At 41.6% G+C, this 18,014-nt stretch overlaps 1 protein-coding gene across 2 annotated transcripts in view; it reads right to left on the bottom strand.

Annotated features, from left to right (window-relative positions):
• Positions 1-1,540: 1,540 nt before the first annotated feature.
• ACP6 (acid phosphatase 6, lysophosphatidic) overlaps positions 1,541-18,014 on the bottom strand; it is a 725,976-nt gene continuing 709,502 nt past the window's right edge. For both annotated transcript variants that reach the window (XM_044072107.1, XM_044072108.1), the window contains exon 10: positions 1,541-1,890. In XM_044072107.1, the coding sequence (XP_043928042.1) occupies positions 1,744-1,890 (147 nt within the window). In that variant the 3' untranslated portion in view covers positions 1,541-1,743. The remainder of the gene's footprint in view (positions 1,891-18,014) is intronic.

The raw sequence follows: 18,014 nt of genomic DNA, 5'->3' as shown, positions 1-18,014 counted from the left end.
TACAGTATGCCCAGTTATTACTCTGCACAGCATATCATAAACACTAAGTCACTCAGTCATACAGTATGCCCAGTTATTACTCTGCACAGCATATCATAAACACTAAGTCACTCAGTCATACAGTATGCCCAGTTATTACTCTGCACAGCATATCATAAACACTAAGTGACTCAGTCATACAGTATGCCCAGTTATTACTCTGCACAGCATATCATAAACACTAAGTCACTCAGTCATACAGTATGCCCACTTATTACTCTGCACAGCATATCATAAACACTAAGTGACTCAGTCATACAGTATGCCCAGTTATTACTCTGCACAGCATATCATAAACACTAAGTCACTCAGTCATACAGTATGCCCAGTTATTACTCTGCACAGCATATCATAAACACTAAGTCACTCAGTCATACAGTATGCCCACTTATTACTCTGCACAGCATATCATAAACACTAAGTGACTCAGTCATACAGTATGCCCAGTTATTACTCTGCACAGCATATCATAAACACTAAGTCACTCAGTCATACAGTATGCCCAGTTATTACTCTGCACAGCATATCATAAACACTAAGTCACTCAGTCATACAGTATGCCCACTTATTACTCTGCACAGCATATCATAAACACTAAGTGACTCAGTCATACAGTATGCCCAGTTATTACTCTGCACAGCATATCATAAACACTAAGTCACTCAGTCATACAGTATGCCCAGTTATTACTCTGCACAGCATATCATAAACACTAAGTCACTCAGTCATACAGTATGCCCACTTATTACTCTGCACAGCACATCATAAACACTGTGACTCAGTCATGCAGTACGCCCACTTATTACTCTGCACAGCATATCATCCCCAGTGTTTTACATCAATGTGTGTGTAAAGGGAAGGAAGCACCTCCTTAAATCAGGACCAAACTGAGACGGGAGGAACATTTAAGGGGTTCTCTTTCCCCTTGATAAAATTAGATGTAAAATTACATAAAAAATTACTGCATTTTCAACCACAAACATTTTAAAATTTCAACCAAACAAAGCCTTTTAAACTAATTTCCAGTGTCAAATATTTCTGATAAACAGTGAACTGAATGACTAAAAAGAAACTTCAACATGATGTGACAACTCGATCAGCCAGGACTCTGCTGACCCAAGGAGCTGGACACTTTCAACAGTATCTTAGGAAGTTGTGAAATCAAGAACAGGCTTAAGAATAAATAAATACTCCATACAGGAATGCAGTACCACACAAGGGCATGCCCTTAAATGTGTGCTTGCTGTTTCGTGGCACACAAAGTCTCATGAGATGCAGTGTGTATCCACAATACAGTACATCTTAAGATGTCCTATCATTACAATACCCTCTACTGAGACAGTTCTTCAAATTTCATTTCTTGATTTTGGTAAATATGTCAGATATGCAGGTCTGTCCAAATTAAAACAAAAAATAAATAAATATATCCATACAAATTCTAATTTCTGTGGCATTTCCTCTGCTAGATTTCAAGAAAATCACACAATGAAGAGTCCAAAAATTATATGCTGACCCTTTAATTTGACTGCTATGAGCAGTCATGCACCTTCATATTTTAAATGTATTGAAATATTTCCAGATCCAGCCTGAAGAAAACAACACCTGGAACTGAAATGAAAAGATTTCACTGAACTGAACTACATTTTTAATATGGAGATGGTAAGTTTGGTTAGGGATCTTCAGTGAAGTTCTCAAGCTGTGTAGTTAACTTCGCATCTGACCACCATCTGCTTTCCGCGCCTGATTACAGTTTGTGTGATATTCCTCTGGGCTGAGTGTATACTGTGCTACAGCTTCATGAAATTCTTGCAGTGGACAAAGTACAGAATTACAACCTTGTACCAGCTGATCCTAAGCAATGAAAAAGGAAAAAAAGTCACTTGAATTAAAGCAAGTATCTTTTTTATTATAAAGTTCAGTAAAAACACAGTGAATTTGTAGGTTTTTGGGGTTCCAGGTTTTTGCTAGGCAAGCTATGATAATTTGGCAAAGTGTACACTAGTAACCTTGGTCTTCCCCATGTATTCTGAAAGACTAAATACAGTTAATTTGATACAATAAAGTTACAGATATACATTGGCATTTAATATAATAAACTATTCATGTGCATCAGCATTTAATAATGTGAATCAGAGATATATATCTGCATTTGATACAATAAATCAGATATCTACAGCAGCATATAATAATGTAAATCAGAGAGATATATATCTGCATTTGATATAATCAGATATATACAGCAGCATATAATAATGTGAATCAGAGATATATAACTGCATTTGATATAATAAATCAGATATATACAGCAGCATATAATAATGTAAATCAGAGATATATATCTGCATTTGATACAATAAATCAGATATATACAGCAGCATATAATAATGTGAATCAGAGATATATAACTGCATTTGATACAATAAATCAGATATATACAGCAGCATATAATAATGTGAATCAGAGATATATATCTGCATTTGATATAACAAATCAGATATATACAGCAGCATTTAATAATGTAAATCACAGATGCACATCAGCATTTAATACAGTAAATTACTGATATACATCAGCATTTACAGACCACCTCACCACAGTGTAACAGAATTTCAGGGAAAAAAGTGCAAATTATTTGTCAGACTAGCACACATCTTGTAGCTGTGCACTTCTTTGTAAAGTGGATAAATGAGTTGGCATACCAGACGTTATCAAGGACAGTAGCAGGAACTAACAAACCATGTGCAATATAACCTCTGTCCTAGGTTAATGATGACTTGTATAGTATAAGTTATGCAGTACAGCTTAACACTAAAAATAGAAGTTATGTACTTACCGTAACTTGGCATCTGTGTTGTCCAGTTTCATTCATCCTCACTTCTGGGTTTAGGATCCAACATCGGATCTGATTCAGTACAAGACTATGATCCCAGCCTCAGGCTCCTCCCTCTCCCATAATGCCTCACACCTGTCTAACCTTCAGATCGAGTTTGCTGCCTAGGGAACAATTTACCAAAAGGGTACACACCTATTCTGTACTGTTAATTTAATAAAAAGGCAGCCATATTCTGGAGCTCAAACTAAGAACCTATGGGTTTCTGAATTTCTAAGTGTCTCTAAGCAATTAAGATGGGGGCCAGATGGGAAGGGACGTGAGAAAGAATGAAATTGTACAGAAATGCCAAGTTGTGGTAAGTACATAACATCTAATCTGATGTCCATTTCATTCTTCCTCACTTCTGGGTCAAAGTACCCAGCTACGGGGTCTATATTAAATAAGTGAATGCTTAAAAAAGCAAACACTTATTCATCGACCCTAGTTCAGCGAATGCTGAAAATGATGAACACTCAGAACAGAGATTTTTTTCCCAGGGAAAAAAATCACTGTTCCACAAAAAAAAAAAAAAAAAAAAAAAAAAACCCCACACCCCCCTACTTAAATATACCAGCTTCGAGATTGAACCACAGTGGAGGAAACAGCAAACTCCCAAAACCGGCCCAGCGATTTCTTTCCCTGAGAAAAAATTTGCTGTTCCGGGTGTTTGGGATTTTCAGCGTTCGCTGAACTAGGGTAGATGAATCAGCGTTCACTTTTTTAAGTGTTCACTGATTCAATGTAGACCCCAGCTACGTAGTTCCTTAGGTGGCCCTCATGGAAGTATATGCTGGAGCACAAGGATGGTCTATTTGTAGAAACAATGTCTAACTTATAGTGAGACACAAAGGTATGAGGCCTGGACCAAGTTGCTGCAGCACAAAATTTCATCAATTGAAGTTCTGGTAGAAAAGGCAGATGAAGTGGCCATACATCTTGTAGAATATGCTTTTGGAGGACAGGGTAGCTGTATACTGTCTGAAGAATAAATGGTAGAAATGCAATTCGTAATCCACTTAATGAGAGTTATCTTCGACACTGCAATTGCTCTAACTTTTGATGTTTCTTTGTCCTATGCAAATAGAAAAGCAGTTACCTATGAACATCAAGGAAATGCAACATGTATTCACCCTTGTTGGAATGGTTTGGGAAGAAAACTGATAATTGGACAGTCTGGTTGATATTCATCACTGTATATAAAAACAAAAAGCAAAAGCCGAGTCCAAAAGACAACAACACAGCCAAACTTAATATTCAAACCACGTTTAATACAATGTAAGTGCTTTTGTTTTTAAACTCTAAAAACTTCTACATAGTTTTGAACACAGAATACGTGTTGTATATCAAAGAGAGGCAAGTCATGTGATCACTAGCCTTAGATGAAAAATTTAAAGACGTATCCTCATACTTTGTATATACTTAAAAAGTTCATGTTTAAAAGTGCAAGCAATAATAAACCATGCAAGGATCAGCACCATAAACATAAGAAAATTCAAGTAACATATATATGTTGTATAAATAGTTTTAAAATACATTCCTATCTGAATACATGTATTCAACTCATAAAGTTAAAAAATAAATCAATAAAACCTGTGAATTCTTTTCATCTCTCAAAAGTTTCTAACTTTAACATGGGAGTTATGCTAACTGCTTCATTACATCCTGGGTACCTATAGGCTTCAAGTCACAAATGCCATATTACCTCCTGTCTCTCCAAATATACTAACCAAGGACCTCCCCTCGGATTCTTCTCTATCTTTTCTAACACACTAAATTTAAAAGTGTGCTCGGGGAAGTTCTCTAAATGTCTAAAAAGAGCATTGGTTGTCTTTTTCTTCCTTATGTCATAAGTGTGCTCATAAATGTGATTACACAATTTTCGCTCATTTTTTTCCTACATAAAAACCTTCACAATTTTGGCACTGAGCCCCATAAATCACCCCCATAGTGTCACAGTTATACCTCCCTTGAACTTTGATAGCCTTCCCTTTAATTATTTTAGAACTATCCCTGCTAAATGCAGTCACCAGTGCACTTGTGTAGTTCTTTAAATCACTATTCTGGTCAGCGGTTGTTCTGTCAACTACCCCCTTGTCCTGCCAATATAGGTTTATAAAACCCTGTCTCCCTTTTAAAACGGACCTCATCAATTAATTCATGCACCATTAGATGGGGTAACCCCTCCTGTTGAACATGTTCACTAATGTTTTACATTGCCTTAAAAAATCAATGTCCAAACTACTCACACGGGCAGCCCTAACAAGCTGCCCATTTACCACTGCCCTTTTCTGTTTGAACGGGTAGCAGCTTGAGAAATGTAGTAACATGTTCGAGTATGTGGGCTTCCGGTACACACTAGCAGTGTATCTTCCTAAATCCCTATTTTTTTCTGTAAGAACATCTAAGTATGGCATACTCTCCTGATTATAAGAATGTGTGAAGGCCAGGAAGTCTGTACTTGTATTAATGTAGTGAATAAATTCCATTAATTCAGGGACCTGTTTACTCCAAATAAGGAAGATGTCATCCAAGTAACATAAATAAAACTTTATAGCACTGTTGTGATGACCACCAAAAACATGCCTACACTCCCATTCCAACATGACAACATTTGCTAAGAATGAACCCACAGGGGACCCCATTGCTACCCCCTTCTTTTTGTTTAAATATATTGTTCTCAAAATATATGAAATTGTTCTTTAAAACGATCTCTAATAATTCAGTAGCATTATTGATGTTCCCTTGTTCAATTCCATTTCTTTGCAAGTAATCTTGTGTCCATTCTAAAGCTATATTATGTGGAATGACGGTATAAAGATCCCGTACATCTATAGTACCAGGACTTACCATCTATAGGCACCCAGAACTTAGTGAAGCAGTTAGCATAACTCCCATGTTAAAGTTAAAAAGTTTTGAGAGATGAAAATAATTTATTTATTTTCAAATGTTGTCATATTGGACATCGGTGTTCTGAGACCCACTCTGCCCCAACATCATCAGAGCCGGGTCAGTCTGGGACCCTGAAGAAATCCTTTTCCTAGGATCTGCTGATGGCCCTCTTGGAGAAACCAGACCCAGGGATTCAGAAACAATAGTTAGGATTGGAAGAGGAGCACGAGGAGAAGGAACTGGAGATCTCACAGATCCTAGGTGGGATGGAGATGGCAAAAGAACCCAATTCTATCTGTGCCTTGAGAAAGCTGCACATCATCCTGTCCATGTCAGATCTAAGAAGGCTCTCAGATGACCTAGAGGAAGCAGAGGAGTGCCTGGATATTATAGGTGAAGTAATTTTGGAGGTAGGGGCCAGAGAGGCATGCATAGGTGCCAAAACTGAAGTTCAGCTCTGAGACCTCGGACTCAATGCTTCAGGATCCATGGATGTATCAGGAACAGGCTTCACAGCCAACAGGACTGTCAGATCCAAAGGCACTTTAGGCCTGTTCGGATCCGGGGAACTTGGATCCTTCAGTCTAGGTCTTTTCTCCTCAAGAGAAGAGGAAGAAGCCCATGGGGAAGTGGAGGTGGCTCTTTGTTTAACATCCTTGAAGCTCAACTGTTTGACCTCCAGAAGCAGGCAAGATCCCCTTCAAAATTAGCTTATTCCGACGATCCAAAAGGGCGCATGGGTTAAAGGCCACACAAACGGGGCAGTCAGACAGCAGATGTTTGGACCCCAGACTAGAAAAAGTACAGTTTTGTACCTACCATAAATGTAGATGTCCGAACTGGATAGCATCTGCAGTCATAACAAGTGGGTTGTCCTGTCGTCAGGCAGCCCTTCAGTCGGCCGGATTCCAAAGTCCGGGTCCGGCTTCGGCTGATGTCGCACTCCACCTGACGTCATCTCTGTTGGTCTTCGGGTATAAAGGCATCAGCCGACGCCATTTTCCTCAGTGTTTCTTGCCCCAGATGCCAGTAGCCCTCTTGCAGGCTAAAATTTGGATAGATGCCAATGTTTCCAAATAGATAGAGGTAAACACAACAATAAGCATGTATGTACATATACACAAACAAATACACCATAAAGACTCCCCAACAGCTAGCTATTAGAAGGGTAAACACCCTAGGAGTACCACAGAGGGGATGGAGGGAGGGTAATCCTGACTGCAGATGCTATCCAGTTCGGACATCTACATTTATGGTAGGTACAAAACTGTACTATGTCCTTCATGGATGCATCTGCAGTCATAACAAGTGGGTAGAATACCATAGCCAACTAGGGAGGAGGATAAAAGTAGATTATGGTGTGTTTAGGATCCCTTGCAGTACAGCAGTGGCAAACCCTGCTCGGGATCTGGAATATAGAGGCAAATTATAATGCTTGGCAAATGTATGCACGGAGGTCCAAGTAGCCGCCTCAATGATGTCTTTGGTTGCCACTCCTCGTAAGAAGGCTGTGGTAGTGGCTGTTGCCCTTGTAGAATGAGGTCTTATGTTCTGTGGAATTGGTTTTCCATGGAAGGAGTAACAGAATCGTATGCAATTTCCTATCCATTTGGAGATTGTCTGTTTGGAAATAGCTTTTCCTTCCCTTCCTGTTGCATAGGCTACAAAAAGTTGGTCAGTCTTTCTGCTATTTTTGTTCTGTCCAAGTAGTAGCGTAGCTGTCTATGTACATCAAGGTATGCAGTATTCTTTCCCTCTGTTTTGTGGGTTGGGAAAGAAGGTAGGTAGGTGGATTGCCTGGTTTAAAGACACTCTGGATACCACCTTAGGCATAAATGTAGGATTAATCCTCATGGACACTCTATCTTGGTGGAAGATTAGGAAGGGTTGCACTGCCATTAAGGCCTGTAGTTCTGAAACCCTCCTTGCTGAAGTAATTGCCAGTAGGAAAGCAGTTTTCCATGACAGGTGTTGTAGGTCTGCTGTTGCTGCTGGTTCAAAGGGTGCTAGTGTCAACTTTTCTAGCACAAAGTTTAAATCCCAAGCTGGTAATGGTGGTTTCCTTGGAGGTTTTACATTCTTGATTCCTCTGAGGAATTGCCTGAGCAAAGGGTGCGAAAAACAGGTGTATCAAAGCTGTATTCTGCTGAAATAGCTGATGCATGTATCTTGATGGAGGAGTAGGACAGGCCTGAATGAAGAAGTTCGGCCAGATACTCCAGAATGTTAGGCATATCTATGTTTGACACATCTTTTCCTCTTTCCGTACTCCAGATGACAAACCTTTTCCATTTTCCAGCATAGTTCCTTCTTGTTGAAGGTCTGCGTGCTTCAAGAATAATGTCTTTAACTCTTTGGGAAAGTTCTGGAATAGCTGCTGTTATGTGATGTTCCATGCAGTCAGTTGCAAGGTTTTTAGGTTTGGATGTATGATGCTGTAGTTGTTCTGCGTTAACATCAAAGGCATCAGGGAATTGTCCACATATTGTTCGAGACATGCTCCTCAGTAGTGGGTACCAGTGTTGTCTTGGCCAGTTTGGAGCTATCAGGATAATCCTTGGACGTTCTTCCTTGATTTTCAGTAGTACCTTGTGTATCAAAGGAAGAGGCGGGAATGCATATGCTGTTAGGCCTTTCCAGTTGAAAGAGAGCGAATCCACTTTCCATGCTAATGGGTGGAATGTCCTTGTGCAGAATTTCTTGAGCTGGTGATTGAGAGGTGATGCGAATAGGTCTATCTGTGGCATTCCCCATTTCTTTGAGATGGTCTTGAAGATGTCGGGGTGAAGCTTCCATTCGTGGGCATCCGAAGTGGTTCTGCTTAATATGTCTGCTAGGGTATTGTCTTTCCCTGGTACAAATATTGCCTGTAACTGGATGTTGTAGCTGAGTGCCAGGGTCCACAGCTCCAAGGTCATTCTGCATAGGGGTATGAATGAGTGCCTCCCTGTTTGTTGATGTACCACATGACTGTGGTGTTGTCTGTCCTTATCATCAACTGGCCCTCTTTGAGAAATGGTTTGAACTTTTGGATTGCCAGTTTTACTGCCAGCATTTCTTTTAGGTTGATGTGCAGTTGAAGTTGATCCTGTGTCCACAATCCTTGCACGCATTTGTCCAGCATGTGGGCCCCCATCCTAGGTCTGAAGCGTCTGTTGTGATGGTCTGGCTTGCTTGACATCTGCGAAAGGGTAGGCCTGGGTTTGACTGGCATGCCTGAGCCCACCATAGGAACTCCTGTTTTAAGCATGGAATTAGTGGGATTTCTGTTTCTAGACTGTGTCTGTGTTGGGACCATAAATTCTTTAGGTACCACTGTAGTTTTCTCATATGTAATCTGGCAAATGGAACCAAGATTATGCATGATGCCATGAAGCCCAAGGCCTGCAGTACTTTTCTTGCTGTTAACTTGTTCAGTTTTGTTAGTGCCAAGAAGTATAGAGGAGTTCTTTTTGTTTTCTGTAGTCAGGAATGCCATTTGTTTTACTGTGTCCAATTCAGCCCAAGAATGTCCTTGTTTGGGATGGTATCAGCCTTGACTTTTGTAAATTGACTGTGTATCCCAGTGCTTGTAGCAAGTAAATGACCCTTTGTAAATCTGTTGTCAGCTTGCTTTTGTTGTCCCCTTGTAGCAGGCAGTCGTCCAGGTATGGGTAAATTTGAATTCCTTGAAGTCTGCAATGGGCGATTACTGATGCCAGGCATTTTGTGAATACTCTGGGCAGTAGATAAGCCAAAAGGCAATGCTGAGAATTGATAGTGCTCTGATCCTGCAAGAAATCTGAGGTATCTTCTGCAGATTGGTCGAATGGGGACGTGCAGGTATGCCTCCTTGAGATCTAGAGTTACCAGCCAAGACTCCTTGCCCAGCATGGGAAGAAGTTGCTGTAGGGTCAGCATTTTGAATTTTGGGACAATGATGTATGTATTTAAGGTGGACAGGTCGAGAATTGGTCTCCAACTTTTTCCTTTCTTGGAACTAGGAATAGTCTGGAGTAGAACCCTTTCCTTGCTCTGCTGTTGGCACTCTTTCCACAGCTCTCATGTTTGCTAACTCCATTATCTGGCGTAGAGCCTCTGTTTTTGATTTGGAGGTAGATTTGGCATTCCTCTTTTGACTGGAAAAGTGTGGAAGTGAAACCGGTAACCTTGATCTATGGTTTGTAAAATCCACTTGTCCTTTGTTATGTAGTGCCAGTTCTTTGAAAATAAGGTTAACTTTCCGCCTAGAGGAGCTGCTATTTGTTCCTGGTAGGCGGATTTAGGGTTAAGTCACTGTGGTTGTGTTGATGTAGTGGCAGTGGCTGTGTCTGTGCCTCTGTTGTTACCTTGCCACTGTCTTCCTCTGTAGGCACCTCCTCTGGATTGGTTTCTGCCTCTGGAGCGTCTATTCCTGCCCTTTGAAATTTTGTGGAGTCAGGAAAGGACCAATTTTGGCAGGCCAGTTCCTGCTAAACCTTGGGGTTGAACCTGCAAGAAATCTTTAACAGTTTGAACAGATTTTGCCTTTTCTTCCATTTTCTTCATAACCTGCTGGGCAGATGTACCAAACAAACTTGTCTTGTCCATAGGAGCATCTAGCAACTTAGCTTTAACATGATCCGGTAAAGCTTGTTCCTTTAGCCATGCATGCCTTCTTATCACTGTGCCTGTCATGGCTGATCTAAATGAAGCCTCCAGTGCATCATAGCCACATTTTAAGGAATGGTTGCTAACCTGTTGTATGTTATTTACCATCTCTAATACATATTTCTTATCAAGAGATTCATCAGTGGTTAGTTTTTAGTTAACTGATCCAGCATAAACTCTTGGTATTGTATCATGTGAAACTGACAGTTTAAAGCTCTAGCTGAGAGAGTAGCTGAAGTGTAGACCTTTTACCCCATCTGTCTAATGACCTTGCTTCCCTTTCAGAAGGAATAGGGTTTTAGCTATGGTCGGCTACTGCCTTGGGGCCCTGGGATATAGTTTCTGGGTCTGCAAGTGGAGCCTTGTAAAGGTGGTGATGAGTATCTGGCACCCTGTAAAATCTGTCTGGTTTGGCAGGGGCTGGGGTAAAGAATCTGGAGCGGAGCAAACATCATTGAAAGCATCATCCACCACAGAGAGAACAGGGGTATAGCTAAGGGCCTGTGCTGTGGGAGGTGCAGAAAAGTCCTAAGTCTTTTTCTGGAGTCTGAAAAATCCTGTTGCTGCCATTGGAACTGTTCTCGCATGGCATGCAAGGTTTCCCCAAAGGAGAATTCTTCTGGTGGGGAAGCAGCTGGGATGGATTCTTCAGCATCAGAATCTTCAAAATTGGAGAAGGGAGCCTCTGGCTGGTCAGTTATGTCTGATTCATCAGCAGAATCATCAGAGGACACTGGCTCGGGGGGCTCTGCCCTAGGTCTCTTCTCTGGGGGCTGAGAGGCCCTGTCTGGGTGAGATTGAGATCCTCTAATTAAAGAAATTAAATCTTCTGCCAAAGTAAGCATTTGAGAACTAGAAGAGGGCCTGGATGTGGGTGGTTTAACAGGCACTGTTTTAGTAGTCTTGGCTGCTTTAGCCCTGGCGAAGGCCTTAATGGACATGGCTGCTGGAGGCCTAGCAGCACCACGTGCTGGGGTAGAAACATCCAAGGGGATGGTGTCTGATAAGTCAACCACCGTAGTGGGTAAAGTTTCTGAAGTCGTTTCAAGAGTTGTAGCAGGGGCCTCAGTGTAGGAATAGGTTCAGCTGTACTTTGTTCAGTTTTCTCGGTTTCGGCCGAAACCGAGACACTCGCGGTTTGCTTGACCATGGTTTCGGCCGAAACCGCGGACCGCGAGTGTCGGTCTTTATCTTTGTGTTTTTTGCTAGATTGGGTAGTCGGAGGATCCGACGGCATAATGTACGCAAAATCAGAACCGAAAAACTGTTCTGCAAACTCCGACCGACGCCTAAGCGTTCGTCGGTTGAAAGAAGCACAGGCCGAACAGGCTGCTACGTCGTGGGCTGGGCCTAAACAAGGCAGACAGTAAGAGTGGAAATCTTTATGAGGTATTTGTTTCCCACAGTTTAAACAATTGTTAACTTTTTCTGACATCGGCTGAGGCAAGAAAGAGTCCCCAACGGGGTACTTAGCTTTAGAAGTCTTGAAGTAGTATTCGGTAGAAGTAATCTCTGGATCCGACCGACCGGCACTTGCGAACAGCTTCTGCTTGGCGCCACGGCAAGAAAGACTGAGGAAAATGGCGTCGGCTGATGCCTTTATACCCGAAGACCAACAGAGATGACGTCGGGTGGAGTGCGACATCAGCCGAAGCCGGACCCGGACTTTGGAATCCGGCCGACTGAAGGGCTGCCTGACGACAGGACAACCCACTTGTTATGACTGCAGATGCATCCATGAAGGACATCAGTTTCCTTATTCCTACATTGGAACACGACATTTAGTTTTGTGAAAAATACCCAAACAGGTGGCAAACTACACTAAACGCAATTGGTCAGTTTATGACTAATCACCCAGAACAGAAAATTACTACTTTAACTGTTTCACCAGTTGTAAAGCTGAATGGTTATCCATTCAACTAAGAAGTAAACAAGTTACAAACTAATACAGACAAGGTTCTGCAGATCTTAAAAGTATTTTGAAAACAACATTATGGTCAAATAATAGTACTCCATCTCCGATGGTGCTCCAAAAATCTTTGGCTGCCATCTACAAAACATTCTCTTTTTGTTAATAAATCACATCTACTTAATTTAGCATACAAAAAATAACTGTTAACAAAAAAAAGATGTTTAAAAATGTGCCAATTTAAAAAAGCCTAAAAACAATTGGAATATAAAAAATAAAATAAAAGAAATACCCTCAAGATTTGATGATACTTTAACACATCTTTTGTAATATTTTAACAGACAAAAACTTATCCACCTTACACAGCCTTCACTCATATTTACTAACTCTAATACATTTAGAAAAGTTTGCCTCCATATCAGACAAATCAAATAATTCCACAGCTAATATCTAAAGGGATGGCATCTGGGTCTAGGGATATAATTCATTCCACTGTACTCAGCATTCATTAGGCCAACTGTTAACTATAATGCTTTCATTATGTACTTGTCACAACTGGAATTAATAAAAGACTTCCTCACTAAGAAAATCAAAAACTTTTTTTTTCTCAGAAATCTGTTTTATTTATTTCAGAGATAATTTAACAACAAATTTACAACAGTCCAATGTACAAAATGGGTACATACAAACCAAGAATACAACCATATTGGGAGTAAGACCATATAGATAATTTACCAGCAAGGTTACAAAAAACAATGAAATGGCACATAAACAGCAGTACTGTTGATAGCTTTGCATTAAAAAAATAGTAGTATGACTTGATATAAAGATTTTTGACCTTAAGTTCACCCAAAACTATATACAATATTTACAACTGCTACGATAAGAAATCTCGTAGAGCAGGGCGTTTACTGTTTCATATGTCCTATACAGTTAATGCGAAACTGCAGAATTTATCCTGCTTATTATATTATTACGTATTCAAAGGACAGAAGATAGTGATTATTATAAGCTAATGTCTGTAATATCTACAAAGAGTATTAATTCCTTAAGAATGTGGTCAATGAGAAAACCCCAAAACTTCTGGAAGCAGGAACGTTTTTTACTATTTCTTATTTTATGGGAGGTGATGTATTTGAGTGCCATGTTTCTATATCCCTCCCATGCTAATTTGGATCTATCTAACCAATTTGATAAGAATGTGGGATTTCTGCTTGGGTATTCTGTCTGTGGTAATGTGAAGGACTGTAAACTCTCATGAAATAGTTTGCCCATATCCCATCTTTTCTAGCCTGACTCTTAATGAACCCCATAGATTTTGAGCAAATTTGCAATACCAAAGTATGTGAAGTAGGTCTGCATGCATCTTCGGGCAGAAAGGGCAAGAGTTTGAGTTAAATTTGTTCAATCTAATTGGTGTGAAATAAGCGTCATTATTGATCATTAATTGTGTATATAGTAGATTTCTAAAAGGAGATAATTTAACAGTATTTTTTACAGCAAGTGAAATTTGTTCCAAGGTAATTTTATTGTTTATTCCATTCCAATATTTAGAGAACAGGGTACAGGGTGAAGGCTGGGAATTTCTGGTTAAAGGCTTATAGTGCCTGCATATTTGAACTGTTTCTTACTGAAATTGGTACACCTTGTTTGCTGTAGCATAGACTAGATCCAGGCCTGCTGAATCTAGCTTTGTTTGTATGCTTGTTATTTCCCTGAAACGCTAATTCCACCTAAAACGCGGCTTTTCAGCGCTTCTGTGGATCCCTAGTGATATCTGCATTGCTTACTGTACTTATTTCCTTGTTTCACTTGAAAGAAAGTTACTGTTTGTCGTTTTTGCATTTAAGTTACCTGTAACACATTGCATTTAAGTTACCTGGCACTTGCTCACTAAAGCAATTATATAAGTCAGCACTAAAAATTAAAAGCACTACACCCTCACAAACTCCCCTTGAATACCTTGTTCCCCATTGGCCCTTTTTTTCAATTATAAAGGAATTCCCAATACTATTCTAGCATGTCCAAAGGTCAGTTGTCAATATCCTCTCCGGTCCAGCTGGTGAATCTGGGAATCTTGAAGCAATGTTACAACTGCCTCATGTACACAGACAACCCTCTCCTCCTCCCAACAAATTCCAACACATGTGAGAGATGCAACCATATAGCCAAACTGGAGGCTAAGATCTCTCAACTCAGTACTGGCATAACCAGTCAGGAGGAGAAGGAAACCACACTCACTACAATTCCAGTCTCACATAGACCTACCATGACAGCAAACCAAACACATAAACACACAAAAACATACTTGGAGGCTCTAAATAAAAATCTGCCTAAGCAGCAGAGACCTCCAAAGCAGACACCCAAACAACCGCTACCCCAAAACAAAACATGTGCAACACATAGCTCACAAAGCCAGTGTGCCGAACAGTCACAGCCCTTAAGGCTAAACAACACACCTGATACACTTGTAATAGGTGACTCTATCGTCAGGCACACTGACGTCCCGCTCACCAGGCTGAACAAGGAGAAGGTCACGGTGAGCTGCCTGTCGGGCACTAGGATCCGCCACATAACACAAGCACTCAGGTCACTCCAAGGCAAGTACAAATATGACTCAGTCATTGTCCATGCTGGTGTGAATGACATGAGATGTACCTCCCTGGACTACATGAAAAGAGACATAGAGGAGCTCCCTGAGCATGTAGCCCAGGCCGGTATGACCCTGACCTTGAGTAGCATCTTACCCTCACCAAGAATGATGCCACAATATGAAAACAAGATGATCAATTTCAACAACTGGCTTAAGTATTGGTGTCATTCAAAGGGGATCCAGTGCCTGTCAGCCTGGGATGACATGCTCGACAAGCCACGATGCTTCGCTAGGGACGGCTTGCACTTGTCACCCCTGGGCTTTCGGATATTGGCAAAGGCTCTTGCTACCCCCATAGTGCCTTTTTTAGGCAAGGCTCAAAAGACAAACCCACTTCCATAGGTATCACAAGGGATAAGAAACTAAGAGTAATGCTACTCAACACCAGAAGTCTAAACCTCAAGATGCACGCACTCGAAACTCTCCTTAGCATGGAGAACACTGATATCTGTGCAGTAACAGAAACCTGGTTCAAGGCTCCCGAGAGCACCCCAGCACTACCAGGTTATACCTCATACCATGCTTTTTGGCCCCAAAACATGGACCAAACCACAAAAGGAGGGGGAGTATCAATATTCGTCAAAGATACCCACACCTCCAGGTTGGTGGCACAGCACGAAGCATCAGAGACTATCCATGTGCAACTAACAGTGGGTAAAACTGCCTTCCAGTTTATAGCCTGCTACAGACCACCCTCCCAAACCCAGGAACCCCACTCGGCCTTCCTGAGAACACTGGAAAATATGAAGGTCTCTCCAAACACCATTATATTGGGCGACTTCAACTACCCAAACATAGACTGGGAGCATTACTCTAGCTCCAACACCCTAGCCCAAAGGTTCCTAGAATTTATAAACTCAAATGCTATGGAACAACTTGTTACCACTCCCACAAGAGGAAAACATACTGGACCTGATCATCACCAACATGGGGACTCTATGCTCCAGACCAGAAGTGTATCCCTCACTGGTAAGATCAGACCATAAACTAATCTCACTGGATATTCACATCCCGACCCCTCCCCCTGCCCAGAAAACCAAAGTGAAAAACTTCTCTAAAGCAAATTTCACACTCCTCAAAACCAAGGTGGAATCCTTCAAAGCCCCCGGGCCTGTGGAAAATACGGCCCAGACTGCAGAATCCTTTATAAACGCATTCTATGAACACCTTCAGGAATGCATGGATCATGCAATCGCAAATAAAACCAAGACCCAATCCTCCAAAGGCAGACGTCCTGTCTGGTGGACCCCACCCATAAACAAACTATACAATAGAAGGAGGAAGCTACTACATGATAGAGCAAAATCCCAAAAAGGGAAGGCATCTCTGATCAGTATTAGCAAAAAACTACGGGCACTCATAAAATCGTCTAAGGCCAGCTTCAAGAGGAAAATTGCACAGGACACTAAGGATAATCACAAGGCTTTCTTTAGTTATGTTAGGAACCTGGGTGGGAATTCCCAGATATGCTCAGAATTAGTCCAAAATGACAAAAAATACACCGAACCCACAGACATTGCCAGCATCCTAGCTGACAGGTTCAGCGCAAACTTCTCCCCCCCCTCCCCACCAACAGGGCAAATATCTATCCCAGCAGAGTGCTGCCCCCCTGACATCTCAGATGTTCAGGTAAGAGCCGCCCTCTCCAAAGCAAAAAACACAGCATCAATGGGACTGGACGGAGTCCCGGGCTGCGTCCTACATGAACTCTAAGAAGAGCTAAACCCAAACATAAAACTACTGTTCAATCTCAGCCTTACTACAGGATATGTACCCAAAGAGTGGCGTACAGCAACAGTGGTCCCTCTCCACAAAGGTGGTGCCTAAACGGATCCTGGAAACTATCGCCCCATAAGCCTGACTAGCTTGGTCTGCAAAGCTATGGAAAGGATCATCATGGACCTCATAAATAAAGATATTGGGGACCTACAGACACTGGATCCTACCCAGTTCGGATCTGTTAAGGGCAGATCCTGCCTCTTAAACCTGGTCGATTTCTTTGAAACAGCCACCAAAGCCATTGACAAGGGGAAGGTGGTCCACACAGCCTACCTGGACCTCGCAAAAGCCTTCGATACAATACCCCACTCAGGCATTATAGATAAGCTCACCAGCTTAAATATAAACCCTATGTCACTAGATGGATTGCAAACTAGCTCAAGGACAGAACCCACATGGTTAGAATTGTTGGAGCCATGTCAGACTCCAAACCAGTTACAAGTGGCATCCCACAAGGCTCAGTCCTGGGACCTCTCTTGTTCAGTATATATTTCTCGGAGGTACAGGCCAACACGGAAGGACTGTGGCTGACCAAGTTCACAGATGACTGCAAACTGGACATCATAATCGACTCTCAAGCTGACACAAGCATCCTCCAAAAGGGCCTCATAGAAACAGACAACTGGTGCCAGAGCCATGGCCTCAAGCTAAACGCCAAAAAGTGTATAGTCATCCCCTTTGGCAAAAACAAAGTGCCCACAAATTACCACATAGGTGGTAATCCATTAAGTACAGAAGAAGTAATTAGGGACCTGGGGACCCAAGTTGATAGCAATCTCTCATTTGACAACCACGTGGCCAAAGTGGTTAGAAAACATTTTATATAGCCTACCTAATCATGAAGGGATTCACATCTAGATCAGGGGAGGTCATCGTGCCTCTTTACTCATCCCTCATCAGGCCCATAATTGAGTACAATGCCCCTTTTGGGTTGTACCTTACCAGACACCTGCAGCAACTGGAAAGACCCCAAAAGTACCTCACCAAGAGGATCAAAGGACTCAAACAGATGCCATATGCTGCCCGTTTAAAGAAACTCCAGCTCTACTCAGTGGCATACCGCCTGCTCAGAGGCGATCTGTGCCTGACGTATAAAGCCATGTCCAACCCGGAATTAATGGACATGCTGCACCTCAGAAAATCCAAATCCCATCAAGCTACGTGCTCGAGACTTGAACCTCAGCACTGAAATAAATAGGACATGCTGGAGGGACAGATTCATAACCCAGAGGCTCCCTTCACTC

This window comes from Protopterus annectens, chromosome 5.part0 (genome assembly GCF_019279795.1).
Source record: "Protopterus annectens isolate FY-2018-M chromosome 5.part0, PAN1.0, whole genome shotgun sequence".
Lineage (NCBI taxonomy): Eukaryota > Metazoa > Chordata > Ceratodontiformes > Protopteridae > Protopterus > Protopterus annectens.
Note: the sequence above shows the minus strand (reverse complement) of the source record. Positions and strands in the feature narration are given on the sequence as shown.